We start from the raw sequence: 27,267 nt of genomic DNA, 5'->3' as shown, positions 1-27,267 counted from the left end.
CCACCATACAAATAACACTGTTTGCGATTCAAAAGCCTTCCCAGGTGACATATTTGCCAAATACATTTGTCAAGGACGGACTTTTGGTCAAGTTTGTTTAGCGGGATGCACGTGTTTCTTTTTGAATGGCGGCAGTTAGAAATAGCAAACGGGAACAAGAAAACCCAATGACAAATAACTCCAACCTTTCTCTAAATGTTTCCTCCATGTCCGTGGACTCTAATTTAAACAGCGTGTGTGAGCAGGCGTGGGAGGGGGCTGTCTGTAACTAGGCCATGTTTTTCAATGTCCTGACCCGATCTAGAGATTTGCAACAACATTTAGACGGGGCAATCCAAGTAAGCAAAGCAGGCTGTGCTGACAAAAACACATCGGGCTCATAGACGCAATTTCCCAGCCAGTACCACAATGGCTTGCCTTCACACGCCATCTTTTTGAAACAATCACAAAGCTACAAATGAAGAAGAAGAATGCGCAACCTTACGAGTTAGCCGACTTACATCTTGGTGAGTGACACACGCACACACATACAACACACACATGCATGCATAGACACACGCACACATACACATATATGCACACACACGCATAATCACACATACACAGACACACACACACACACACATATATACACGCACACACACACACACACACACACACACACACGCACACACACACACGCACACACACACACATATACACACGTACACGCACACACACAAATTCTGCACTCTGGAAACAGGGAGCGTTAATCCCTCGCGTCAAGGTTGCGCAAAGGCAGAGAAAAGTGAGCCAATAAGGGAGGTGCAGACCACTTGACACTTGGAATGACCCCCCCCCCCCATGCCCGGCCCCACCCCCAGCCACAAGTCCAAACCTGGTAACCCTGACACTCCTAGATAGAAGCCATCCTCCGAGACGGGAGAGGCTTAATGACCTTTGAAATCCACGCGACGGAGATGGCGCCTCGATGCGCAGCACCTCATGAGGTGCTCCATCACCAATAAGTGGCTTTAGCGACTGGCAAATCCAGGGATTAGACATCACAAGGTTGAGTGAGTCAACAGAATCTGCGCACAGCCGGCCCATTTATTTCATCATCATCATCATCCAAAAAGTGCCACCCATCTGCAGCCTCAGACAATATTTCATTCTTGGAGGCCGTCAATGTTTTGCGAGGGTTAAGGTTTCTCTCTGCTTGCACAATCCGACTATGTTCCAAATGCGGAATGCCCCGAGGCCAACCGTGATTTTTAATGTGGCATCTAATTCAGCCATTAAATGGCCCGGCGGGGTGTCCCCTTACAAGCGGCCCCACCCCCTCCCTCCTTTTCCTCATCCCGCTCCCCTCAGGCAAAACCACCGCTGGGTGCATGTCAAAGATCACATGACAATAGGGATTCCTGACCCAGCCGGGGACTGGGAATAAATTAGAGCCCAATTCAAGCATGTCACACGCACGCATGCACGACACCGCCGCCGCCGCCGAATGGAAGGAGGACTTTGCGACCCATGATGTCACGTTGCCAAAAGTTTCTACTTCTACAGGTACGTGAAGGATCTCAACACATGAGAGATGAGTGGCTCAAGGCGAGAGCCGTCTCACTTTACCAAGAAGTAGCAGAGCAGCTCAACTGGTGCTTGCAACTCCCAAAGACTTGAGAGAGAACATTTATCATAAAGATGAACTGAAAGTCACACAATTTTGCAATAATCTGCTCCAAGGAGGTCCAAACTCAATGCAAACAGCTCATCCGTCATTTTTGACGCCCCCTCCCCCTGCGAGCCTTTGGCCTCCAATCGCTTGTCAATCAAATATTAATCAACGCCCTCTCAATTTCACCTCCCTATCAACTGACAGTGCAACAAAACATCAGCCAGATTAAATACGCAGATCAATTATTCAACGACAGAAGACGGTTCTTGCATTCGTGAATATATTTTGATGTTCCGACATGTCATGTAAAGTCCAGACAAGGAATGCAGAACAAATGGACTTTTTTTTTGTTGACTCACTCGTCAACCGAGGTGCCACTTTGAATGACTTTGTTCACCTCCACGTCAGAATCCACGGAACCAAATGGCTTGGACATGCGGAATATTTTAACGCACCTCAGACCAGGAGATTATCAAATCAATGGAGGAAAGGAAAAGTCAACTTAACCCATGGATTGTTGCCATTGGGCGAGTTTTTTTGTCTACTATGCTTTGTTGACATCCGGGTCAATTCATATTTTTCAGCATTGCAAACACAAGTGCATGGGGAAGGTGTCACTTGATGAAATGAATAGGGAAATAGACATGCACAAAAAAAAAATTCTTTGATGGATTTCAAGTAAATTGGGAATCCAGCTTTAGTCAATTTCAAACAGGCCAAGACACTTTTTGTTATTTATGGATAAAGCATCCGTCTGTCCGTCCGTCCGTCCATCCATCCATCCAAGTGACACAGGTTAGAGCATTGAAATATTTCATTTTTATTCTTCCGGCGTGTGTTGGCGGGCATTTGTCGACTTGTGACAATTCTCAAACAACCCAAGAGCTCAAAGTCTGATTGCACAGTTATGTGATGTGCAAGGTCTCCTTACCTGGCCATTGCGTTACAGCCTGCCTTGCAAAAAACAGGAAGCAGCACAAAAAGCGCTCCAGCCCTGCGGAACACCTGTAAGAAGGCAGCAAAATAAAACGATTCAAATGCGCAACTTTTAGGTGACAAAGCTGCAAAGGTTGCGGTGCAAACGTGGCGTGTACCTCATCATCAGGTCTCTTGCGCTGCCCCCGAGCCAAGAAGAATAGTTTTTGACGGTCTCCAAATGTCCTCTCGCTCCCGGCCGGTGTTGCGCCGCTCGCTCCTCCAGCTGATGCACGAAGAGCAAAAAAGTGAGCAAGCAGTGTGTGGGGCCGACCGGCTCGCAGCGCCCACCGGGGACTTCCTCCAAGTCGTCAGGGAGAATTATTTCCTGCGCGTGGGCTCGGAGGTGTGTCTTGCAACTTGGGGAAAAAAAAAAAAAAAAAGGTTAACTGAAAACACATTTTTGGATGGATTGATAATGTACCTGCAAGAAGCCTGGGATCAATTCTGCAAAAAACTACCGATCTCAAAGATGACATTGAACAAATATGCATCAATAACATTTTTCAATCTCAACGTCGGATCAACTGTATCTGGGGGTCAACATGCAAAACTCAATCTTTCAGAAAAAATATTTGAATCTTTTGCTTGTAAACGTTGTATCTAATGGAATAAAACGACATTTAAAACTCAATCAATTTTTCAATGAGCCTGAAGTGATGAGAATAATAACCCATCTGAAGAATATGGGTGCTCTTCTCCATTCACACCCTTCTTACAGTGACATTTTGCACTCTTTGTGCTCATTGTCTGCAATGGGTGTCAAAAGTACTCGAGGTACTGTGTAAACACACGTTTTGCACCGGAAAATGTGTCATTCATGTCAGCTTTGCACTGTCATTAACCCGCTTGTGCTTACAAGGGCATAAGTCTCGTGTAAAAAGCTTCTTGTTTACTCTGCATGGAAGAAAGAAAGGCCACTTCAACCTTGACTCACACATTTTGTATGTAGCTGTTACTGTGCCCAAGATGCATTTTTCTTCTTCTTGCCTTTTTAGGACTTGGCACAAACTATTGTGACCACCCACAAATAGAGATCGCACAGGGTGTTTGGCCTCCTCGTGACTTTGCTTTAATAATTAATCATCAAGCATTTCAAGGCCAGTCTTGAGTTTTGCTTTTTTTTTCTTGCTGCACTTACACGAGATGGCCACCAGAGGATAATGTTGCTATTATTTTCAGGATATGGGGAGGGGAGAAAAAAATAAAAAAAATAAAGCCTTATTTGCTTTACCCAGGCTCAGAAATGATGTGATTTAAAAAAAGACTGCCACAATAGAGCAAATGAAAGTGGACTGCAAAGAAGAGGCCAGATGACGAAAAGACGTTGTTTTCCTCTTTGGCCTCATCTTTCGCTGCTTCCATCAAGTTGGGCATCGCTGTCGTCTTCCAGGTCTGAACACGTCCGGATCCCTGCCATTGTCTGCTTTGATCGCATTCCTGCGATGACATGCAGAGTGACCTTAGGGAGGCAGGCAGGCGCTTCTCAAACGGGGTCCCCGTCGCCGTTCTCTACTAATTCAGTAGGAAGAATGAATAAATAAAATAAATAAATAACTTTTCCCACTATAGCAGCAAGAATTTCAAATGCGGCTCCACGGCTCCGAGTCGTATCAGATGACTTGCAACAGCTGAAGGTGGGCGGGAGGTAATGCGGAACTACGAAACAGCTGGAGGGAGCAAGAGCGCTCGCAAACAGGCCGGTCGGCCAGGGCATGGAAGAGCTCCAATTTGTAAGGCTAAAAACACCTCGTGTATCGCACTGGGTGTGCACGTTGCTATTTGATTGAAGATGAAGAAAAATCCCTGACCCCACCGAGCTCATGCACATACTGCCGGGAAAAATAAGACCAATTCCCTGATCTCTGCCTGAACACATTTCAGCAGACATCAGTCGTGCAGCTTTGATCCAATTCATGAAAACAACAACAAAAAACAAACAAACGCAATGATTGCATCTGACGTAGGACAAATCACCAACAAAGTGTCTAGGCACAAAACAACGGTGACCCCCCCCCCCCCTCGACCTCGCCCGCTGGATTCTTTCAACTAAGGTTAATCAGTCAGCAAAATACCGGAAGGTTCCTCTTATGTATTTTGAACGCAAAGCTTGGCGTAAGCTAAGCAGTCTTCCACGCGCTGGTCACTTGCGCTATCTTTAGCCTGGGCTGGCAAATGAATGGAAGCGGCGCACTTATCTCCCCTCGCTGTCATCGAGGCTGCCGGTATTTTTAGGGGACGGCGGCAGCTGCAAAAGCATTTAACAGTATTCCACGAACAATGACACTCTGAAGAGCGCGGAGAGATCCGGGGGTGCCGTTCAGAATCCGAGACGGCCGAGGGGCCCGTAGTTGGCTTCCAGCAAAGTGAAAGAAAGCTTCAAATATGCGGCGCAATACAACGGGCCCAGCTATGCGCACGAGATGAATTTGAAGCGGACCGGGGACATTGGCCACAGAGGACCGGCGCTACCGCTTCTTGACACGACGGATCGCCGCGACTGCGGAATGTACGTGGACGGTCGTCACTGGCAACTGAAGCGAGGTAGGTCATCTGAGGGGTACGCGGCGCACATTCACAAGGGCCAGGGGTCATTCCAATTCAATCAGACGCGTAAACACGCCGCCTTCACCTGCTCACCGCTGGGAATATTCATGACACTTTCAATAAAGTCCAACCTGGAACATTTTGTCCCGCTGTGAATTCAAGGCTCACTAGCTGATTAATTCAAGTGTTTATTTCACTATTTCGTGTTCATCCATACAGAAGAAGCAAGGACAACGTCATTTAGGGGTATTCAGATTGACTTTGTTGCGGTTACTATTGTGACTTTTGTTGACAACAAATAATCCTGATCAAGGGATGTCGCTCATATTTGTCAACCGCGGGCGTGTGAAGCCCCTTGAGACAATTAAGGCCTAAACTAATCAATTCAATCCAAAATGATCTTGATTTTTGATCTTGCGTCCTGAAGACATTTCCAAGTGTTCTGTGAACTGGTATTGGTGACTCATCAAAGATGTACATTTTCACCAAGTGCAAAACGTCTGCCTGCTGCTCTGGCCCAAATGATGATAACTAGCGGAATTCGCTAACCATGTTGACAATGAAAGGTATGACGGAGGTCTGGCATATTTGCACTGGAAGGTCTCGTGGGTCGGCAAAATGGTCCCCGTGAGCATGTGCGTTTCAGAAGCTTCTTTGTGATAGTTGACACACACGCACACACACACACACACATGCACACACACACACTCCCTCTCTCTCTTGCAGCTCTTTATTTAGCTTGAACTATATTAAGCGCTTTCTGACTGAAATACAGCACCAGCTGTACTCGCCGTGTGTTGTGGCTGCCTTTGCAGTGGAAGCAGGCCGCCACCCACAGCCCCGCCAATCACACGGCCGGCCGGGCGCCTTGTGTTTTTCTGTCATGTAGACAGCTCTAATTCAATTAAGGCTAATAGTCATACCATCCGCTTGTGCCGAGGCATGTCAACGTTTGGATCATTGTTGGCTTGTAACATCAAGTTCAACTGTAGGTTCAGGTATCGGATTTATACGTACCAATCAATCTCAACCAATTTGACACTTTCCATTTCATTTTCATCAAATGTTTTATTTCTTTACTAAAATATGTCTGTGCAGCTTTCTATGCCACTGACATAGTGACAAGCAGGGCAATGAAATTCTCTTCCTATAGAAGAGATTGTTATAACGATTGTTATACAAGCAATTAAAAATGCAGTTCTCCGCATCTTCTTTAGTATTGCATGATATTACATTGCCCCATTTAACATATCCATTTTTTGTTGTTGTAGAAATTACCTTTGAAGAATTGGGACTGCACCTTTCTACGTGAATAACATCAAGTTTGGCCCTCTAAAAACCGCTTGAGGTGAAACAAGGCTGACGGGGCAAAGATGGACGTATTTGGTGGCGCGCCGCGCTTCCTGGCCTACCCCAGGCCGGTGGGGGTACAGAGCGGGGCCGACGCCGTCCTCAAGTGTCAGATTAGTGGCGACCCGAGACCGGCAGTCATATGGGAGAGGAACAATGAGAAGATTGACCCACAAGGACGATACCGTGTCTTTGAGGATGGCAACGTTTACAATTTGATCATAACCGCCGTTACCATGGAGGATAGCGGTCAGTATATGTGCAAAGCAAAGAACAGCATTGGCGAAACCTACGCAGCAGCCACGCTCACGGTAGAAGGTGAAGCACAAGAGCTGGAGTTAAGAGAAGAGAACAAACCGCGATTCCTCATCAAACCTCTCTCCACTCGAGCCGGTCGCGGAGAAGATGCGGTCTTCTCCTGCAAGCTTTGGGGAAGTCCACGACCGGAGGTGACTTGGGAAAAGGACGGTAAAAAACTCAGCGAAATATTTGAAACCACTCACTTCAGCGTGAGTTACCAGGATGGTGGATGGTTCCAGTTGAAGATCTTCAAGACCCGTGCACCGGACGGTGGCGTGTACACGTGTAAGGCGAGGAACGAGTTTGGCGAAGCCTTGGCCGGAGCCGTGTTGCTCGTGGACGCGGGCCCCGGACACGAGGAAGACGGAAGCCGCAATGGCTACACGAACGGTCACAGAAAAGCTCACCACGGAAAACAGAGGATCAGCAGGCAGATGCCCAATCAACACAAAGACCAGATGACGACCAAGTCGACCAGAGTGAAAATGTTTTCGGTGACAGAGGGCAAGCATGCCAAATTCCGCTGTTTTGTGACAGGAAAACCCAAACCGGAAATCATTTGGAGAAAAGACGGGAGGCTGATACTGTCCGGAAGACGCTATTTGTTATACGAGGATCGAGAAGGATACTTTACGCTCAAGGTTTTGTACTGTAAGCAGAAGGATAATGGAGTCTATGTGTGTGCCGCGTCAAATACAGCAGGCCAGACCCTCAGCGCCGTACACCTCTCCGTAAAGGGTAAGTCCAGACACGGTTGCTCAAGATTGAGAGCAAGTCCCACATTATTGTGGCAAAAATCGAGTCCAAGTCGAGTCCAGTCCCAACTGTGCAAGTCATTCTGATGTCTCTTATCTTTGAGCTGTGAATTTGACATGTTGCCTTTCCCATTGTCCTCATTTCATAGAAAACATAGTCCTTGAATCCAAACGTAATCGACTTCATAGCTCCCTCCACGATACTTGGTTCCTGAGGTGGCCGACGTACACCGTATCGTAGGATAATTGTGGGGTGGGGATAAATCTGTCAAACACAATACAAATGTCCCAAGTCCCTAAATGAGTGGCTGAATGTAGACCTGTGTCAAGCCATGCAACTCGAGTCCTCCACCTCTGCTGTCAGTCTATAACGGTTTCACCAGCAAAGAGGGCACGTGTGGGGTAGCACTGATGCCGTCTGTCCTCGGATAGGATTTCCCTCCATTTGATGCTTGAGTGATGTCACTGACATATGTCTAAGAAGGTACGCTGAGATCATGAGGTAAATTTTGGCAGTGGTAGAATGTCACAGAGGGAGAGACCGTGTGATCACATGTCTCACATGGCTATGCGAGTTCCAGACATATTGGCGTATGGGACATACATTCTGTATTTGATTTTTTCTCTAAGACATAAGTGGTAGCACTTTAGAAGAATGATGGTGATTTGATTTTAATTGGACCACGTTTCAAGAAGGTAAACAAAGGAGCTGTGCGCAGTAGTTGACAGGTTTTGGTCATTTATTTCCTATCCAACACATCAAGGTAGTGTTAACCTTTCGATTCCTCGTCCCATTGAGTCGCTCGTTTGTTTCAAAGAAAGATGTACTCCCCTTTTTCTGGTGCCAGAGCCACCTGTGCGGTTCAAGCAGCCCCTCCTCGATCTGGAGGTATGGGAGCGGGACTTGGCTGTTCTGGAGTGTGAAGTTCCGGAAGACTCTGTCCCAATCACATGGTACCTGGAGGATCGACGATTACAACCAGGCGCCAAATATGGGATGGAGGAGTGGGGAACAAAGCGTAGACTTACCATCCGTGACATTGGAGTCGATGATGACGGGATTTACCTTTGCGAGATGCCTGATGGTGGACGAAGCATCGCTGAGGTAGCAGTGAAAGGTAAGCCACAATCACAAATTCCAAAACAAACGACATTGTTGCTTGCAATCCATTCTGGTTCAACTTCAATTCCTTCTTTGACTCTTGCATTTCCTCCAAGCTTAGTAGTGTCTTTGTTGGTAGTCATTTGCTCCGACTTGTGTTTTCAAACCGTGTCTTTATAGGTCCAATTATCCGGAAGCTTCCAAGGAAAGTGGATGTTTTGGAAGGTGAAAATGCTGCCTTTTGCGTTGAAGTGGAAAAAGAAGAGATGGACATACACTGGTACAAAGATGGTGTGGAGTTGCGTGAAACCCACCAGACCATCTTGAAGTCCTTTGGCCGCACCCATATTCTAGTTTTTGTCAACACGATGCCCCAAGACTCTGGCCTTGTAATTTTCTTCGTGGGGAGATCCAAGACTTCCTCTCAGCTCAGAGTGAAGGGTAAGGTTCAGTATAATGACGCAAAGGGAACAATCCGCACAAGTCTGTCATAATTGACGTCATGCGTCTGCTTTCAGCGGCCAAACATTGCCCTCCCAGTGTCCCAGTGGGAGTGCAGATCAACACAGAGCGGGCAAACGCAGCACTTCTTTCGTGGACTCCAGCCCAAGACTCTCGTAAGAACCCTCCATCCGGTTATGTACTGGAGCGACAGGAAGTCGGTACGGGTTCACAAGAGTGGCTACAGTGTCTGACAACCGACTCTGCCACCGCAGTGGAGATCCTCGGCGATAGCGTGCCTTGCGAGGCCGATTATCGATTCCGTATTTGTAGTGTCAACAAATATGGAAAGAGCAACAATGTGGAGTTCCCTAGAGCAGTGCACTTGGGTAAGTTAAGAAAAGAATTTGAGTCACGGATGATCATTTCTTACATTATTTCAATTGATTGTACTCTCCAGTTCCAGTAGCCAGGATACAAACCCCCTTACAGGATGCACTGGTTCCAGAGGGACAAGACGCCGTCTTTACCATTGAATTATCTGCATCTGTTATCGGTACATGGTTCTTAAACGGCACGCAGCTTCAGGACGACGAGCGTTTTTCCATGCGGCGCTCCAGGACACACCAGACTCTTCGGATCCAAGCCGTTCGAGACACAGAAAACGGAGCTGAAATAACATTTATTGCATACGGCATCCGGGATTCGGCTGCGCTGTATATTCAAGGTGAGTGTCCCAAGCGGTTCAAGATGTACGTTGACTGGACAAATCGACCACTTTAACAACAGCGGCCCTGGATTTTTCATATCAACAGCTCCACTCGTCAAGTTTTCCATGCTGTCAGAAATGGATCGAAACAAATTTGTTGAAATTGGGAACCCCATCGTGTTGTATTGCGAGCTCTCAGACCCGGCGGCTCCTGTGCACTGGTACAAGAACGGGGTGGAATTACAGACAACAGATGGTCTTCACATTCAGTCAGAGGGTACCATGAGGAGGATTGTCATCCAGTCAGCAGAGTTCTCACATTCGGGTGTATATTGCTGCGACGCCATTGACGATGTCATCAGGTTCAATGTGGAAGTCGAGGGTAAGTGAGTCCTTCTTATCACGTGGTAGTTGTACAAAAGTTGTGTTTTGCTACCATTTATGTGTGGCTTATGAAAAACCGTTCCCAAAAAGAAATGACTATCTTTAAATATCCATAGCGCCATCGGCGAGATTTTCAGCAATTCCCGAAGCAACGAGGAACAAAAGCATCCACGTAGGCTCCCAAATTCTTTTACGGTGCGAGCTGTCAGAGCGCGACGCCCAGGTGCACTGGTACAAAGACGGCTCAAAGCTCATCCCTCAAAACGGAGTCAACATTCAAGCAGACGGATTGCTGAGGAAGTTGCTTATCCCTTCGGCTGACTATTACCATTCAGGGTTGTACTGCTGCAAGACAAAGGGTGACAGCGTCACCTTCAATGTGACCATCAAAGGTGATTTATTAGGCGGCAAAATGGAAATAGCAACTAACTATAGTGTGTGAGCTAACTCTAACCATCTCCTTGACTATGAAAGTGATTTACCTGTCAGGCAAAACTAACTGAAAAGAGATCAGAAAAGTTGGCTTAATTGTGACATCAACTATATCTTTAGCTCAACCGGTGAAGTTCTGTCCACTTCCTGAAGAAATAAGGACCAAGTCCATTGAAGTGGAGAGTCCTGTTGTACTGCAGTGTGCCGTCTCTGATCCCGAGGCCCAGGTTTGCTGGTACAAGGATGGAGTGCCACTTGTTTCGAGCGCAGAGTTCCAAATGCAGTCGGATGGAACCACAAGGACTTTAGTTGTTCAGGCTGGAGAGCTGCACCACTCTGGTGTGTACCGATGTACGACAAAGGATGACGCCGTGGACTTTGGAGTTGATATAAGAGGTGACTTTTTCCTCTTCTGCGTACAATTTTTAACCTCACCTCTTATTTTCAGACGCCACTAACAACACTTGCTTCAACTTCATGTAGTTTGTAAGACTTTGTTCCATTCTGACTGTGATGTATTATGAAATCAGAGTCTCAAAATTCATTGAACATTCTAGGCAGTTTCTTTTCAAAGGTATTTATTGAGCTGTCTGAATTTCCAATGCTAGCAAAACCAGCGAAGCCCTCCGATAACTTTGACGTTAAGAAAGCCCGGTCCTTTGAAAAGGGCGAACCTTTGGTGCTGGAATTTGGGGCGGCAGACTCCACGTTGCCTGCGCAGTGCTATAAAGATGGTGCAAAGCTCTTCCCACATAAAGAGCGTGAGAGTCATGTGACTTTGAGCAAACTCCTTGTCTCTTCTGCTGAACTTGTACATGCGGGGCACTACAACTGCGAAACGTCAGATGAGACCGCCCACTTCACTGTTGATCTGCAAGGTGATTATTCATTGATTGAACCAACCAAGCGACTAACTAACATTTTATTTTGGACCTGTCTCGAATGCTGGTTTTATTGTTTTACCAGGGATTCTTGATGTAAGTGTCAAACTAATCTCTCCTAGCAAACATTGCAAATGCTAGTCTATTTGTTTTGCATCTTGGTCTGATCTATGACAGTTTAGGGCAAGTTGAACCTTTTAACCCCCTTCTCATTATCAGCGTATGGATATGCAATTTGTTTTCCACAATTATGATTTGAGTCATCACCTTTAGCTCCATCTGCGCCATTGTCACCTTCGCCGAAGTTTGTGGAGAAGCAATCACTTGAGGAGGGCCCCTGTCCCTTGGAACCATGGCGTCAAATTTCAGACCCTGAGAGTCATTGCCCACACCAGGCTGAGGGGTCACAGGAGAAGGCTGAAGCTACAGGATCAAATTCGCAACATGAATTTGTCACGGAAGACATAAAGAAGACACTAGTCATTGAACCAAGTCATCTGTCAAACTCTGGAACATACTACTGTGCAACAGCAGATGATGTTGCTCCATTAGTTGCAAACACTCAAGGTGATTGTGTTTGTCTTTAGTGTGCGTTTTCAATTTGTGTTGATTGTCCGATTGCGCAAAGACATTTATCTTTTTTCTAACACCCCACCCTCAATGATTGTCCATAGTGCCAGCTGTGACAGGTACTCCAGATGTTGCGAGGGCCAAGTCTGCTGAAGAGCGCTGCCCAATTGTGCAACAATTTGAAATTTCAGACCCCATTGCCAAAGCTTGTTGGTATAAAGACGGAACACCAATCTACCCCAAATTGGAAACTCTCTGTGAACCCGAAAGCAGCATCCAGCAAGCATTTCCACCTCCAGTCACACTTGACTTGCCTGGTGTTGAGAGTTTCACCTGTGAAACGTCTGGTGCCGCACAGCCAAATGAGGACATCAAAGGTGTTTGCCCCTGTTACGATTGAAATATTTTGTTTGCCGTCGGGAGGTATGACCACGCTCATTGTTTTCTCTTTGGCTTTGTCCAAACAGAAGAGCAGTGTCACTATGGTGGTGAGATTGGTGAGGTTGCTGATGCATCTGGCCAAATCACTGTGGATGTCAAAGGTGATTTCATGTAGTCCAACATCAGCCATCCATTTTAACCCAGTCCATACATGCCATTAACAATGGTGGTGTTGTACTCTTGGCTCCATCATCTGAGGCACTTTATTTCTCCTGAAAATTGCTTTTTGCCATCCTGTCATCGCTGTTGTATCTTTGCTGTAGAGAGATAAGTGCTTAAACTAATCTATATAGTACATGTTGTTTGTCACTTCATTTTTCAAAGTAACAGACATCTTTGCTCTTTAAATACTGCTTTCAACTCTTTAAGCTCATTCCACGTGTGGCAACCAACATCACCAGATCCTTCAAACCTTTGCCCCGTTGCAATGACAAGAAACTCTTACGAAAGCAATGTGCATCTTAAAATAATCAAGTAAGGCGAATCTTGTTTTTATTGACGATTGCTTTGTAGGGTAAGAGCTCAATTTCAGACCGAACCCGGTCGACCATCTTGATTGTCTTTGCAATGGATTAGCGCATAACTCCATCCTAACCCACAATGATGTCAATGAAATTCTGTTGTGAGAAGAACCGTTGAGACCCACAACCACTGAAAACCTTTCTGCTTGTAGCTGCACTGCCACGGTTTGCCTCTGAACAAGAGGAGATCCACTCGACAGAGGGCAAGTGCATTTCCTCAAAACCCAAGTCCGGCAGCTCCGGCGGCGACAAGACAGATTGCCAAGCACATCAAGCACATTCAACGCAAAAGACACCTCCTCCGTCAAGTCACAAACACATGACGGAAGGGATTTCGACAAAAGACAGAAAAGAGCATAAGGATCAACCACAAAATCTTCAAACCAAGTCTGTCAAAGCTCAATCTCGCTACAACCCAATCAAGCATGCAAAGCAAGCATCAATCATGAAACTTGACCCATACTACCACACAAGAAATCTTACTGAATCCCAAGGTGAGGAAATGATTTTCCATACGCAGAAGGCAGAAGACCCCAAGGTTTCTGGGCAGTTTATTACTTCCTCTCAGACAGCTGTACCATCAGAGGTTTGTAAGTCCCTGCGGAGTACAAATGTTCAATCAGAGGAATCGAATCTCAAGTACGTATCTGCCCCGTTAGAAGAGCGCTGTTGCTCAGCACCAAGTACCGTTCCATCAGGCCAAAGTAACCACCAAAAGGCTTCTGCCCCCCATTCAAGTCACTTTACTAACTACATAGAGACTGCGTCGGTCCAATTAGGCCAGTGTTGCGACTCTATTAGCAATCCTCAGATGGAGAAGTCCTTTCGCGCAACGCAGTCCACAAGAGTTCAGGCAGAGGAGCTCCGCAAGGCCACAGAGATTTCAGACTTCCTGACAAATAATCTTCTTAATTCCATCCAGGCAAAACGACTTGTTTCAGACAGCCACAGTAAGTCCATACAGACCGATATCTACCGATCAGAGGCGATATCAACAAAGCCTGTTTTGGCTGATACGACACAAGGTTTACCAATGGAACGGTGTGACTCTCAACACTTCGCAATTGTCCAGCCAAGGAGAAATTTCCATTTCCATACCCCATTAGTTGGACCGGATGACTTATGTCAAACAGTGCAGGCCGTGACTCCCCAACAATGTCAATCCATGCTAGAAACAGCCGTCCTGACGGCTCATCACCACAATACGGAGGCTGCGAAAGACCAGGACCAGGTGCACGTCACACTGAACTCTGAACGAGGATCGTCAATGCAGTTTTCCGGATCCTCCCGTTTCGAGCAGACGGCGAGTGTCCAATCAGAAGAGCGCTATCGGACATGTGCCAATGTCACTGCAAATAAGGTGGCTGTTGAAGGTGATTTACTGTAAATGGTTAGCGTTTGCAAAGAAAAGAGCACAATCAGATGTTTTGTAGGGATCATCTTAACATTTGCCCTAAAAGGCCTTTTTAAAGCCCATATGTTTCCATGCATACATTTCTAGCTTGTCTTTTAAATGGTGTTAGTCTGCTCCACAGTTTTGTTGAATGAGTGATAGTGATGCAATTTTTCTCAATGTACCTCAAAACATCCCCAGCTCTACCTGTGAATATTTCAACAACGTGCCAGACGGCGAGCATCAAGCCTGCAGAAATGGATGAGCCCGTGGCGCTCCCTGTAGTGCTCCCGTGTGAACCGTCAGCTCCGAACGAGGTCGTCACCGAGCACGACGATGGAGTAGAACGGCGCCAAGAGGCCAGCCGGAAGCTGACGGTCGTCACCGAGCGCGACGGTGGAGTGGAACGTCACGAACAGGCCAGCCGAAAGCCGACGGTCGTCACCGAGTACGACAATGGAGTAGAACGACGCAAAGAGGCCAGCCGAAAGCCGACGGTTGTCACCGAGCACGACGATGGAGTAGAACGGCATAAAGATGCCGGCCGAAAGCTGACGGTTGTCACCGAGCACGACGATGTAGTAGAACGGCATGAAGAGGCCGGCCGAAAGCTGACGGTTGTCACCGAGCACGACGATGGAGTAGAACGGCACAAAGAGGCCAGCCGAAAGCTGACGGTTGTCACCGAGCACGACGATGGAGTAGAACGACACAGAGACGCCAGCCGAAAGCCGACAGTCGTCACCGAGCATGATGATGGAGTACAACGACACGGAGAGGGCAGCCGAAAGCTGACGGTGGACGGTTCCGTAAGAGAAGCGGCTTTGGGTTGCGCTGAGCCCCCTGAGACGAGGATTCATAGCTGGGAGACAACAGATGATGCTATGCCAGTTCTAGTGGATGTTAAAGGTGACAAGCAGCCGTTGTCAGGAACTATAATTAACTGTACACTTTTAAGATACTACGTACCGATGATTACTTATGGACGGACAGATCGGAAGTGCTTTATTAACTTTTTCTCGTCCTTCTTCTGCGCTCTGAGATCTTTGCCCTCGTGCTTGCTTTCCCTACACTGCTTTTAACCCAAAGCTTTACCCTACAACCTGACATTCTTGCCCATCTTCACAAAGGGCAGACCTCCAGTAGCCACAAATGGAAAATTTCAATCCAGGAAATGAGGTGGGGGAAAAAAAAGTTCCTCGCCTGCTGGATAGATTGCCCAGAACTTAAAAAGCAATTAATGATGCTGAGGCGGCTTGCTGGCCCATTTCAATTAGCATGCTAACAGTCTTTCATGGTATCCTTTGTACTAATGTCTTGCGTTGGCACAATGCAATAACATCTGGTCCTGAAAGTCTTTTTGCCTTTGCCTCTTCGGCATGAATTATATGCTGGGTGAATAGCAATAAAGAATGACATATTGGCTTACCTCTTTCAAATATTGCCCAAGGACAATTTTATCCTCCTCGAAAGCATTCCTACAAGTGAATTAGTTTAAAGCCAAAGAGAGGACGGCGGTCACATAATGCCGATATTCTCGAGTTACACGTTGTCTCACAAGAATAAGACCATTTGGGCTAAATTTTGTTAAATACAAAAGTTAGAGGTCTTTCTGGTGGATTTGATGGTACTCTGACAAAAACAACAACATTCTTTTGACAATTGTACTTTCTTTGGATCGAAATAAGTTTTCAAAACTAATTGCGTTTTGCATTCCATCCTCTAGTTCCTCTTCAGACCTTTTCAGCTCTAACAGAGACTGAACAGAATCAGACAGTCATGGCAGGCTGTCCCATTGCTCTCCAATGTGAATTGTCGGACCCCGGGGGACAAGTCACATGGTACAAAGACGGAACAAGGCTGGGATCGCAAACTGGAATAGAGATCCAGTCAAAGGATAATTTGAGGAGTCTAGTCATTCCGTCGACCGAGGTGGCTCATTCTGGAGTGTACCGTTGCCAGTCGAAGGATGATGATGTCCAGTTTACTGTGGAAGTAAAAGGTGACGCCTACCAGAGTCTTTCCTTGTTTTGCACTGCCACCTAACTGAGATTGGCGGTTGGCCATAATTCCAACCAAATCACAAAAAATTGCTAATCTTTCCCTACCTTGTTTGGTTTGCTACTCTTCCAAAATGGCTTCCCTTCAATCCTGGTCCTTGAGGGCCAGTTTCCTGGATGGTTTATATGACTACCTGCTGCAAGACACTGGATTTAAATGATCAGTAAGGTCTGCAGAAGCTGGATAATGATCTTAAGCATTTGAATCTGGTGCGTTGCAGCAGGAAGCCATGAAAGACATGCAGGAAATCGGCCCCCCCAGGAACTGACTTGAACGCTGTGCATCATTTCACCTGTAAGATGGACAGATACATGTTCTTGTATAGTACTACTACTGTGTACTACTTGATGAGGTTACAAACCATCTTTCTTACGCTAACTTATTGTTGCTCTTATGTCCATTACAGTTGATTGGGTATTTAGGTTAGCCATGTATTAAGATTTTTTTTTTCAATATCTTAAACATGTAGCTCCTCCAGCAAAGTTCTCAGAGCTTCAAGAGGCAGACAGAAACAAGACCTTCCAAGAGGGCAGTGCCATTGTCCTTAGCTGCGAGCTCTCTCAGGATTCTGTCGTTGACTGGTACAAAGATGGGATCAAACTACAGCAACAAAGCAATTTGGAGTTTCGAACAGAAGGTCGAAAAAGAACACTTATCATCCGATCCGCCGAATCCGCAGACCATGGCTCGTATGAATGTGCAACAGCCGACGACAACCTCACATTCAAAGTGGATGTAAAAGGTGATGGATTTACTCTCGTCGTCTTCTTTTTGTTATCTATTCGCTTTCTTCTGTCATTTTGCTGGTCCCCAGGTATAGGAGACCTGTTCGTGCACGGTATTCAAAAGCTCCACTGTTCTTTTGTCTTAGGCCGATTGCCACATATCATGCCAGTTCTGCAATCAGAAAAACACAAGACGATTGCAGCTGGTTCTCCCATTATTCTCCAGTGCGAGGTATCAGATCCAGTTGCCCAGGTTTCCTGGTTTAAAGATGAGGCCGATCTCTTTTGCAAAACTGGCCTCGACATGAAAAGAAATGGGAGCCTCAGAAAATTAATCATTCACTCTGCTAAAACATCGGACTCAGGCCTCTACGGCTGTAAACTTGCTGAAGACGTTGTCACATTCCATGTGGACGTCCAAGGTGGGATTTCCTTATGTTCGATTTTGAGGAGCATCATGAGCTCAAAGTTAATTGACACCAAATTGTCTTGCTCTCATCTTATTTCAACTCTTTTCTACTTACCAGCTGCTCCTGTAAAGTTTGCAGCAATTCCAGACAATGAAAGGAACAAATTGGTAGAGGCAGGCTGGCCAGTTAAGATGCAGTGTGAAGTCTCAGAGCCAACTGCCCAAGTCCAGTGGCACAAGGATGGCGGGAAGCTGCATCCAAAAAGTGATTTTGAAATCCAAGCCGAGGAGACATTGAGAGCGTTGGTTATTAAAGCTGCAGAAGTCAGACACTCTGGGATGTACAGCTGTGATTCCGCAGATGACCACATAGAATTCAAGGTGGATGTTGCAGGTGATCTACATATTTTCAAAATCATTAACCTTTTGGCTTTTTTCTTTTTATGTGCAACTAAAACAATTTCGGCTACTTGAGCGTGTTTGTAATCCTACAAGAAGGTATACAGGTTAAAGATGCTTAATCCCAAGGAGTGAAAAACCTGCAGTGTCTTTCCTTTCCTTTTTTCTCTCACTTTTGTGATCTCCTGCTTGGTTTGGTCTGGTCTAACTGGTGTCATCAACCCTGGTTTCAACCAAAAAGTTCCGATCGATAGACTGCATGCTAGCCAAACACCATCCGAAGTGTAACCTGTGCCAAATGTGGCAAAAACGGATTGATTCATTCCTGAAACTCTGCAATTCTTGTAGCATTGGGTTTATTCTCAGCTGTTGCAGAAGTTAAAGCCAGACAGGCCGTTGAAGCGGGCCATACTGAAAAAATGCAGCGCAAGGGCTCAGACGCCGCAAGTCGCCCTGGCTTGCGTGAGGATGGGGTCAAACACGTTCCCAAATCAGCTACAAAGATCGATTCGGAAGGCCTCACGAGGACACCTGATCTGGAGCCAGCAGTGCCTTCAGGCTCTGGGGAGTACAGTTGTAAAAGTGACAATGAGTCAAAGTCCAACGATTGCTATGCGGAGGTGAAAGGTGATATGCATAGCTTTTTCTTCTCAAGATGTGATCGTAGAGTTGGATACTCTGCTACAAGCTCAAGTAACCCGCAAAAGTAAAATCATCCGTCAAAAAGCTCTAAAGCGATTCACATTCCACTGCTTCAAATGTAATTAACGTCCATTTCTAACCTTTATGTGGTGTGCTTTAAAAACAAACAAAAAACAAGGTGTTGGAAATGATATTGATCTCGGCATGTTTTAACTGCCATGTGGCTGCTGTGAACGTAACTTTTAAGAGCAAGTCAAGGGTAGCGTCAAGTATAAACATCCTTTATGTGCCTTCAGCCCCACCGGTAACGTTTGCCGATGTCCCAGAGGAGGAGCTTTTCAAGAGCGCCGTGGAGAAATCAGCGCTCGGCCTGTCGTGCCAAGTGTCAAAGGCCGATGCCGTTGTCCAATGGTACAAGGACGGAGCCCAAATCCGGCCGAGCGACAATATCGCCGTGCGAGCCGAAGCCACAAAGAGAGAGCTTGCAATCCGCTCAACCCAGCTTTCTGACTCGGGCATCTACACCTGCCGTGCAGGAGACAACGCCGTCGTGTTCAAGGTCACCATTCGAGGTAACAAAACAAGTTCCAGTTTGCTTGAATGCAGTCTAAAAATAAGAGTGCCAAAGTTCTGACCGTTCCTTCCAAGAACCGCCGGTGATGATCGTATATCCGAAAGAAGATGTCCACCTCGACCGTCACGTACCGGAGGAAATTATTCTCAGCTGTGAACTGTCCCGTACAAACGGAGTCGTAACCTGGTACAAAGACGGCCAAAAGCTCCAAATGAGTGAAAATATCAAACTGAAGGTCGAAGGTCCTTATCGGCGACTGAAGATTCTAAAGAGCGGAGTGGAGGATTCTGGAGAATATGTTTGCGACACAGCCGATGATTCGATATTCTTCAATCTCAGCATTACAGGTAAAATTCACAGGCCCCCCTTTCGAGGGCGTATTGTTACTTTGGACATCTCAAAAACAAATGAACATAAACTGTAATCCTTCATTCAGAACCTCCAGTCCAGATCGTATCTCCTAGTCAGTCCCAAATGGAACTGTGCCAGCAAATGTCAGAGAGGATGGTACTGAGCTGTGAAATCTCACGGCCAAACGCGGTGGTCCGTTGGTACCGAGACGGACTTGAGGTAGAGGAGAGCGACAACCTCATACTGGAGGTAGACGGTGTGTACAGACGACTCATCATACCTGAAACCACCGTCAAAGATTCCGCAGAGTATGTCTGTGACGCAACCGATGACTCCGTGACGTTCTTTGTAAATATAGCCGGTAAGGAAAGCCACAACTCTGTAAGATGAAACGTTAAACCTTAATCCGTCTCTCACCACCTTTCAATGTTTTCACAGAGCCTCCTGTCCGCTTTGTCCGTCCACGAAAGATTGTGAACAGACTCGAAAAAGTGGTTGGCGAATCCTTGGTTTTGGATTGTGAGGTGTCTAGACCCAACGCTGTGGTTCTCTGGAAGAGGAACGGAGAAGAAGTGGAAGATTCCAAAAACCTAACCGTCGTGGAAGACGGTGTCGTGCGTCAATTAACTGTTCACTCGCTGACTTTAGAAGATGCGGGTATATATGTCTGCGATGCAAAAGATGATGTCATGGATTTTCACATTCAAGTCAAAGGTGGGTCATATTCTGAAATCATCAGACAGTGATTGATCTGTTTCACGTCTCTTCTCCTATTTTCCAGAGTTGCCTGTCCAAATAATCGGGAAAACCAATGCTAAAACAGAAAAGCAATTCTTGGTGTCTGATGACATTATCCTGGTGTGCGAACTGTCCAGACCAAACGCATCCGTCCGCTGGTACAAAAACAATCAACCGATTGACGACACGGAGCGATACTGTTGCGAAGAACAGGGCGTTTTCCGATCACTGGTCGTCCTAAACGCTTCTCTCGAGGATTCCGGAGAGTACACTTGCGATGCAGCGGATGATAAGATGCTTTTTCATATCACAGTCACAGGTAATTGCATGGGAAAGTTATTCCCCCTGGAAGACATTAACAGACCGCAATGGTCTTTTCCTCTAGAGCACCCAGTCAAGATCGTCGGAAATTCCGATCACCCGGAACATCACATACTACTGTCAGGAGAAGAACTTATTTTAGAATGTGAGGTGTCTCGGCCAAGCGCCACCGTTCAGTGGCTCAGGAACGGCGAGACTCTGAAAGCGGACACCCGTGTTAAAATTTACAGCCATGACGTCACGAGGAAACTTGTTCTCTCCCAACTTCAGCCGTCAGACTCTGGAAAATATGTTTGTGATGCCGCAGATGACAAGCTGATTACAATTGTTGAGGTGCAGGGTAAGAGGAGAAGATGAAGATTTGATAATATCACCAGATGACCTCGGGTTGAATCCAAATCAAGCAGAACTTTGTCATTTTTCCCTCTGCAGAGAAACCAGTCAAGTTTGTGAACAAAAAGGCAACCAATCAAATGTTAGCTTACGAAAACGAGAGCGTCACACTGTGTGCCGTGGTGAGCCGAGACAAAGCCAATGTGCGCTGGCTGAAAGATGGCCAACTACTGAACAAGGACAACATTCACATCTCCAGCGAGGGTAATACCCACAAGCTCACCATTAATCCCCTGCAGCTGTCTGATTCTGGAGACTACGCCTGCGATGCAAACACAGACGATATGCATTTCAGTCTTTTTGTCAAAGGTAAGACAGCGGCTAATCAAAGGCCGCTCCCCGTTTCCATCCTGAATATTTCCTCCATGAGAACCGAGTTCATTTCTCTGAGATGATATTCCACACCTCCTCGTCAGAAATGAAGGCCAAATTTATCCGGCCGTTGGAGAGCGTGGCGTCTCCGAAGGGCAGCAGCGTCACGTTACGATGCGAGATCAATAAGCCAAAAGGAGACGTCCAGTGGCTGAAAGACGGCTCGGAGATTCCGCCGAGCCGTCGGCACAGAATAAGGGCGCAAGGTCGAGAGCGGAGTTTTACCATCTTTGAAGTGCTTGAAGAAGATGCGGGCACGTATTCTTGTGAAAGCACGGATGACAGAACCTCAGCGACTGTCACCGTCAACAGTAAGTAGGAGAACAAAAAAAAAGAATAATTCAAGCGTTTTTAAAACAGATGTCTCAAGGCCATGCCCTTTCTTTGCTTCCAGTCCCCCGTGTTGTCGAGTTCATAGCGGAACTCCGGAACATCACCGTTTGCGAACGGGAAGACGCAGTCTTCAAGTGTGTGGTCTCCCCGGCGGACACTCAGCTGGTGTGGCGCCTGAATGGCAAACAGGTCGTTCCCAACGAGCGCACTGTCCTTTCCAGCAATGGCCTCTGCCACACGCTCTGTATCCGCAACTGCGTGCTTTCCGATAGCGGCGCCGTGACCATTGATGCCGAGGGATTGCTGTCAAAGGCTGAACTCCAGGTTCAAGGTGAGTGTCCAGTCCCTCAACAAGTGCCACACTTACAAATCTGTTGTTCCCAATAGCCCTTAGTCCTTTGGCTATCTATCTATCTATCTATCTGGTGTGTTTTTTTTTCCAGAACAGCAGGTGACGTTCACCAAGAAGATGGTGCCGGTTACAGTCGAGGAGTATGGCGAGGCCACCCTGGAGGTGGAAGTGAGCCTGAATTGCAAAGAAGTGCAGTGGATGAGGCAAGGGGTGCTGATCCACCCCGGGGCCAAATACACCCTGAAACGCAAAGGCCCCAAGCACAGCCTGACCATCCACAAAGTGGCCGTGTCCGACCGGGGCTGCTACAGCTGCGAGACGCTTCACGACTGCACGCAAGCCCAGCTCACCGTGGAAGGTGAGTGGGAGCCCACGTGTCGCCGCCCTGCCGCCATGGCCGCCGTTGCTGTTTATTTACCTGCGTTGACGACCGCACCGACCGAGCATGTGCTGGGAGCCTTCAGTGACTTCCAGTCATTTGAGTGAGCGAGGAGCCGCCGGATTCTTGTACTGGGATTTGATTGCAACTGACAGCTGACTGCCACCCTGAATGAGGCAACTTTGCGAGCACGCATTTGAAGCACAAGTATTCACATTCTGGACATAACACGGAACTAAACACACCATTTTCGGGGGGCGTCAATCTCTCTACTCTAGGGAGTGAAGGTAAAAAGAAAAGTCAATCGTACGCTTGCCGAGTATTTCGAACATATCCCACCACCGGTTCTAAGAGGACCAAAGCCGATCCGTTGAGGGTTTTGCCGATAACGGTATGCGGCACATGCCTCGCAAACGCGTCTGCCCGTCGAGTGACTCGGGGTCTTTTCTTTCATCACTCGGGAAGGGCAAAATCAGGACCTTGGGCCGCTGGCAGCGCCAATGAATTTGGATCTCCCTCTCATTGCTTCTAAATTTACACCCTGGCCTTCAAAACTAAGGTTGTTGTCATCGGGTCTCCAAAATAAACACTCCTTTCTTTCCCCACAGGTTAATGGCCGTCCATGTTAGAATCCATGAAAAATGTTGGCAGGTTCAAAGTCGGCTTTGGCCTAAAGACCCGTACTCGCAAGACCAAAATATCAGTCTGATTCTCTTCAAGAAAACCGAAGCCGGGCAGTGGACGTGCTTCCAGTCCACATTGAATAATTAGCTTGGTCTCAAGGCAAAAAAAATCTGTGTGTTCCCGCTGGTCTCCGCATGACATTCTGATGTGTGGAAAAATAATTAAGCAGATGGTTTTCAGCCAGCTCAGTGTAGGACATCTCATTTTCAACATTATACCGCCCCCTGCTGTCGACTGATAACGACATCAATGTGTTTTCGGGCTCTCAGTGTGACCGTCACGACTTGCCTGTTTTTTCACCCAGATCCGCATGCTTAAAAAAAAAAAAAATGCATGTTGAGGTGCCAATTTTGCAGGTATCTCATTTGATACTTCATCAACATTCTCCTTGCAGCTCGAAAAGTCACAATCAAGAAGGGCCTGAGTGACCTAAAGAGCATGGAGCGGGAAACAGTCACCTTGGAGGTGGAACTGTCCCATCCCGGTGTGGCCGGCACCTGGTGGCGAAACGGAAACCAGCTCAAGCTGTCCAGCCACTTCCGCATGAGCGCCAAGGGACAAGTCCACAGCTTGACCATTTGTAACCTCTCGGTGGAGGACACGGCCACCTTCACGTTCTGCGCCGACAAGCTGAAAACGTCGGCCAGGCTTGTTGTCAAGGGTAGGCCCTTTGAAGATTAAGAAGGATTTGCGCCGAGGCCATTTTATCGCGCGGGCCCGCCTTGTAGTTCTGCTTTCCCTCGGAGGTCTTTTAGGACTGTGAAACTATATAGACGCCTCATCATATTTGGAGGTGCAGCAATTACTATGATTTGGAAAAGACTTTGTTTGACTTCAAATTGTCCAAAGCTTTGCTGGCAATGCCAGACTCTCTAACCGTTCGCACTCAGGTCTTGGCCAATGAACGATAGAGTCTTTGGTGACATGGATGTTTTGGGGCTGCAGAAGGAAAGGAATTTTACAGTGCCAAATATACACTATATGTATTTTGTTCGTTTCTGTCTCTCTCCAGAACCTCCAGTGACAATTTTCCGAAAATTAGAGGACCAGAAAATCCCCGAGGGATCAGTCGTCTCCATGGAGTGTGAAGTGTCCAGGCACAATGTGGACGTTAATTGGATGAAAGTGAGCGGGACTCTGGGTCGCCTTGAACGATGACTTCAAATCTAGTCGCCGTAACCTGAACGTGCGCCTCACTAACCTACGCTAGTGCAGTTTCCGCTTTGCTACGTTCCCACTCATATTTGGGATGATGACTCTCCACCGTTGGCGCAGAAGTAGGTCAAGTGCAAATCTCTCTAATTGTTGTTTTGGCTTTGTCATCCTTCTCAGAATGGCAGCAAAGTGAAGCCTGGCAAAAACGTGCGTCTTTACGCCATCGGAAGGAAGCGCTTTCTTCAGATCACCAAATGTCTCGTCGGTGATTCTGGCATGTACACGTGCGATGCCGGAGAAGTGGCCACAAGCGCCACTGTGGAGGTCTACGGTAAAGTCTGCTGCCAACATTGTGGTCTTGGTCGACAACAGTTTGAAAAAGATGCTTCTTTGCATCGATCAAAGCTACTGCTTATGGTGTTCAGGTTGCAATGGTCAATCATTTGCAAAGTCCAGCAATAATTGGAAGGATTGAACACCAGGAAGAAAACCAATCTGGCCAAATAGCAATCAATCAAATGAAAGCAGCAAGTATTCAGAATAAAGTCTGCCGCCAACATTGTGGTCTTCGTCGACAACAGATTGAAAAAGATGCTTAAAAGATTTTGCATCGATCAAAATCTGACATGTAGGCTACCACTTATGGTGTTCAGGTTGCTATGGTCAATAATGTGCAAAGTCCAGCAATAATTGGCAGGACTGAACACCAGGAAGAAAATCAATTTGGCCAAATAGCAATCAATCAAACAAAAGTAGCAACTGTTCACAAAGAGGGTGCAGTGATCCACTTACCTTATACACCAAATAATGCAAAGTGGCTGTGCACAAAAAACAAAAGATCCACGAGTTTGTGAAAGAAAGGTCAAAGTGGCTTTTCCTGTTTGGCATGAGGAAAACTCACCAATGAGCATGCAGCTCAGCCAACTCGTTTAATTTCTCTCAACACTGCCATCTGCTGGCGATTCGGAAGAGCAATGATGACTACTGTAAATGAGGGAACAGGACTGCAACATGAATTCTAAACACCCTTGAGTCCAACACACAAATATCCATTGGCAGAACGGGAGCTGCTGGTCGTGCAAGACCTGGAGGATTTAAACATCGCCGAAGATCAGAACGCAGTCTTTGTTTGTGAGATCTCAGTAGAGGACGTGCCGGGAGAATGGTACAAAAATGGGGAGATGATTCATCCCACCAGTACCATCAAGACCCGACAGGAAGGTTAGTGAAATTAAGGTTGGAAGCAAAAAGCCCGGGTGCATGTGAATTTTATTTGTTTTTTTTTTCGCAGGGACCAAACACTTTCTGCTCATGTGCAATGTGCGACCTGAGGACTCCGGCGAGATCAAATTTGTTGCCAGACATGTGAACTCTGTTGCCAAGTTGCGGGTCAAAGGTAAAATTCTTGCTACCTCACATTGTGTCCTTTTCAAACTCAAAAGGGACAAATTCCAATTTCCAGTGATTCCCCTGAGCATCGTGAAGCCTCTGCAGGATAAAACGGCGCTGGAGAAGAGCCGCGTGATGCTGGACTGCACCGTGTCCAACCCGCGCTGCAGCATCCGCTGGTACAAAGGCAGCAACGTCATCCTGCCCTCGGAGCGCTTCGAGATCAGTAGCGAGGGCTGCTATCGCAAGCTGATCATCCGCCAGGTAGCGCTGGACGACCAGGGCACCTACAGCATGCAGGTCGGGGAGTACACTTGCTCGGCAAAGCTGACCGTGGAGGGTAAGAGGCGAAATGAAATGATGACAGGGCAGTGGCCCCTGGGCATCTGATGACCGATTGATTTTTTGCCACTAGATGTCAGTGCAACTAACCAACATCAAGCAAACACTTCTCACTTTTTGTGCACAACGCAGCTCAGCCTGTTGTGATGGTCCGTGAACTGCCAGACGTGGAGGTGGTGGCCCCAGCTCAAGCCTGCTTTGAATGCGAGGTGTCGACCTCCGTTCAGAACCCGCCCACCTGGACCCTGAACGGGGAACCCGTGCAGTCCGGGGCTCAGGTGCGCCTGGAGAAGCTGGGCGCCGTTCATAGATTGACCTTCCAGCAAACCTCCACGGCCATGAGCGGAGTGGTCCTCTTCACTTGCGGGAAAGCCAAAAGTTCGGCCCAGCTCAGAGTCTTGAGTAAGTCAAGTGATGACCAAAAAAAAAATGGTACTCGTTACATGGCGTTAGGGCTCAGTTTCTATCCACCGCAAATAACTGGAGCTGTACAAGCAATTAAAAATCAAATTTCCATCACACGTCCTGTTTTAGAAAGACTAATTGCTCACACCGATCGTGAGGAAATGTCAATGTGAAAAGATGCGATTGGTAGTTTATAAATAGCGCCGACATTTTGGCCGAGAGAGTGCGACATTTTGCAGATTGTAGCGAGGAGTGAAAAAAAAACTCCTGCTCTATTTGTGGCCAACGTAGGTCAGACGCAAAAGAGCTCACACGACCCTTAACTTTGGAAACGCGCAAACAGCTTGTAAAGCCGCATTAGCGAGAAAAGAGCAAATTCATCAAAGCATTCGGCGCCATTGCAATCAATTCAAATGTTTGCTCAATGGGACAAAGGTTTGGACGGATTTGGGTTTTGAAATGTTGCAATGCTTGCGTTTTTTTTTTTTTTTTCACACAGGTGCTCCGTGAGCGAGATTGCCCGTAGTCTGCCTTCGGACTTCCTTCCAGCTCGTCTATCGACGTGAGGTTAAAAGGCTCGGATACGATCTCATGTGTTTCAATTCTGTTTTCATTTTGAACTAGATTGCTTTTTAGAAACCCAAATTCCTGTTGACATGAACAATCTTGCATTTAGTGTGCCGTTTCGGCTCCTTCTCAACAGAACGGGAAAACACTTGGGAACGTCATGTAAATAATGTGTGCAAACAGTTTTCAATAAATTCTCTCATGATAGAAATGAGTCT

The 27,267-nt window shown here is 46.9% G+C and overlaps 2 protein-coding genes across 7 annotated transcripts in view; one reads left to right on the top strand and one right to left on the bottom strand.

The window, feature by feature from the left end:
- The window catches only part of col18a1a (collagen type XVIII alpha 1 chain a), a 31,096-nt gene extending 28,147 nt beyond the window's left edge, over positions 1 to 2,949 (bottom strand). For both annotated transcript variants that reach the window (XM_049728803.1, XM_049728804.2), the window contains exons 1-2: positions 2,752 to 2,949; positions 2,589 to 2,662 (exon numbers count right to left, since the gene is read on the bottom strand). In XM_049728803.1, coding sequence (XP_049584760.1) covers positions 2,589 to 2,662; positions 2,752 to 2,759 — 82 coding nt within the window. In that variant the 5' untranslated portion in view covers positions 2,760 to 2,949. The remainder of the gene's footprint in view (positions 1 to 2,588; positions 2,663 to 2,751) is intronic.
- Positions 2,950 to 4,855: 1,906 nt separating this feature from the next.
- On the top strand, positions 4,856 to 27,260 carry obsl1b (obscurin like cytoskeletal adaptor 1b). Of its 5 annotated transcripts, XM_049728789.1 has the most exons (38): positions 4,860 to 5,176; positions 6,451 to 7,567; positions 8,433 to 8,702; positions 8,867 to 9,127; positions 9,205 to 9,516; positions 9,588 to 9,854; positions 9,943 to 10,218; positions 10,337 to 10,612; positions 10,773 to 11,048; positions 11,261 to 11,530; positions 11,807 to 12,100; positions 12,208 to 12,480; positions 12,571 to 12,645; positions 13,218 to 14,438; positions 14,660 to 15,367; positions 16,185 to 16,460; positions 16,989 to 17,261; positions 17,391 to 17,666; positions 17,772 to 18,047; positions 18,419 to 18,679; positions 18,991 to 19,266; positions 19,343 to 19,615; positions 19,705 to 19,980; positions 20,058 to 20,333; positions 20,401 to 20,676; positions 20,743 to 21,018; positions 21,111 to 21,380; positions 21,488 to 21,754; positions 21,838 to 22,107; positions 22,220 to 22,486; positions 23,586 to 23,852; positions 24,204 to 24,316; positions 24,524 to 24,677; positions 25,406 to 25,567; positions 25,638 to 25,742; positions 25,809 to 26,075; positions 26,210 to 26,479; positions 26,982 to 27,260. In XM_049728789.1, the coding sequence occupies exons 2-38, from the start codon at positions 6,553 to 6,555 to the stop codon at positions 26,990 to 26,992; spliced, it is 11,232 nt and encodes a 3,743-aa protein (XP_049584746.1). In that variant the 5' UTR covers positions 4,860 to 5,176; positions 6,451 to 6,552; the 3' UTR covers positions 26,993 to 27,260. The 5 variants fall into 5 exon arrangements, with proteins under 5 accessions (XP_049584750.1, XP_049584746.1, XP_049584748.1 ...); XM_049728791.1 differs by lacking the exon at positions 18,419 to 18,679; XM_049728792.1 differs by lacking the exon at positions 13,218 to 14,438 and having other exon boundaries at positions 4,861 to 5,176.
- Positions 27,261 to 27,267: the final 7 nt, after the last annotated feature.

Source organism: Syngnathus scovelli, chromosome 8, assembly GCF_024217435.2.
Source record: "Syngnathus scovelli strain Florida chromosome 8, RoL_Ssco_1.2, whole genome shotgun sequence".
In the NCBI taxonomy this organism is placed as follows: Eukaryota; Metazoa; Chordata; class Actinopteri; order Syngnathiformes; family Syngnathidae; genus Syngnathus; species Syngnathus scovelli.
This window is presented reverse-complemented; position numbering and strand designations above follow the sequence as displayed.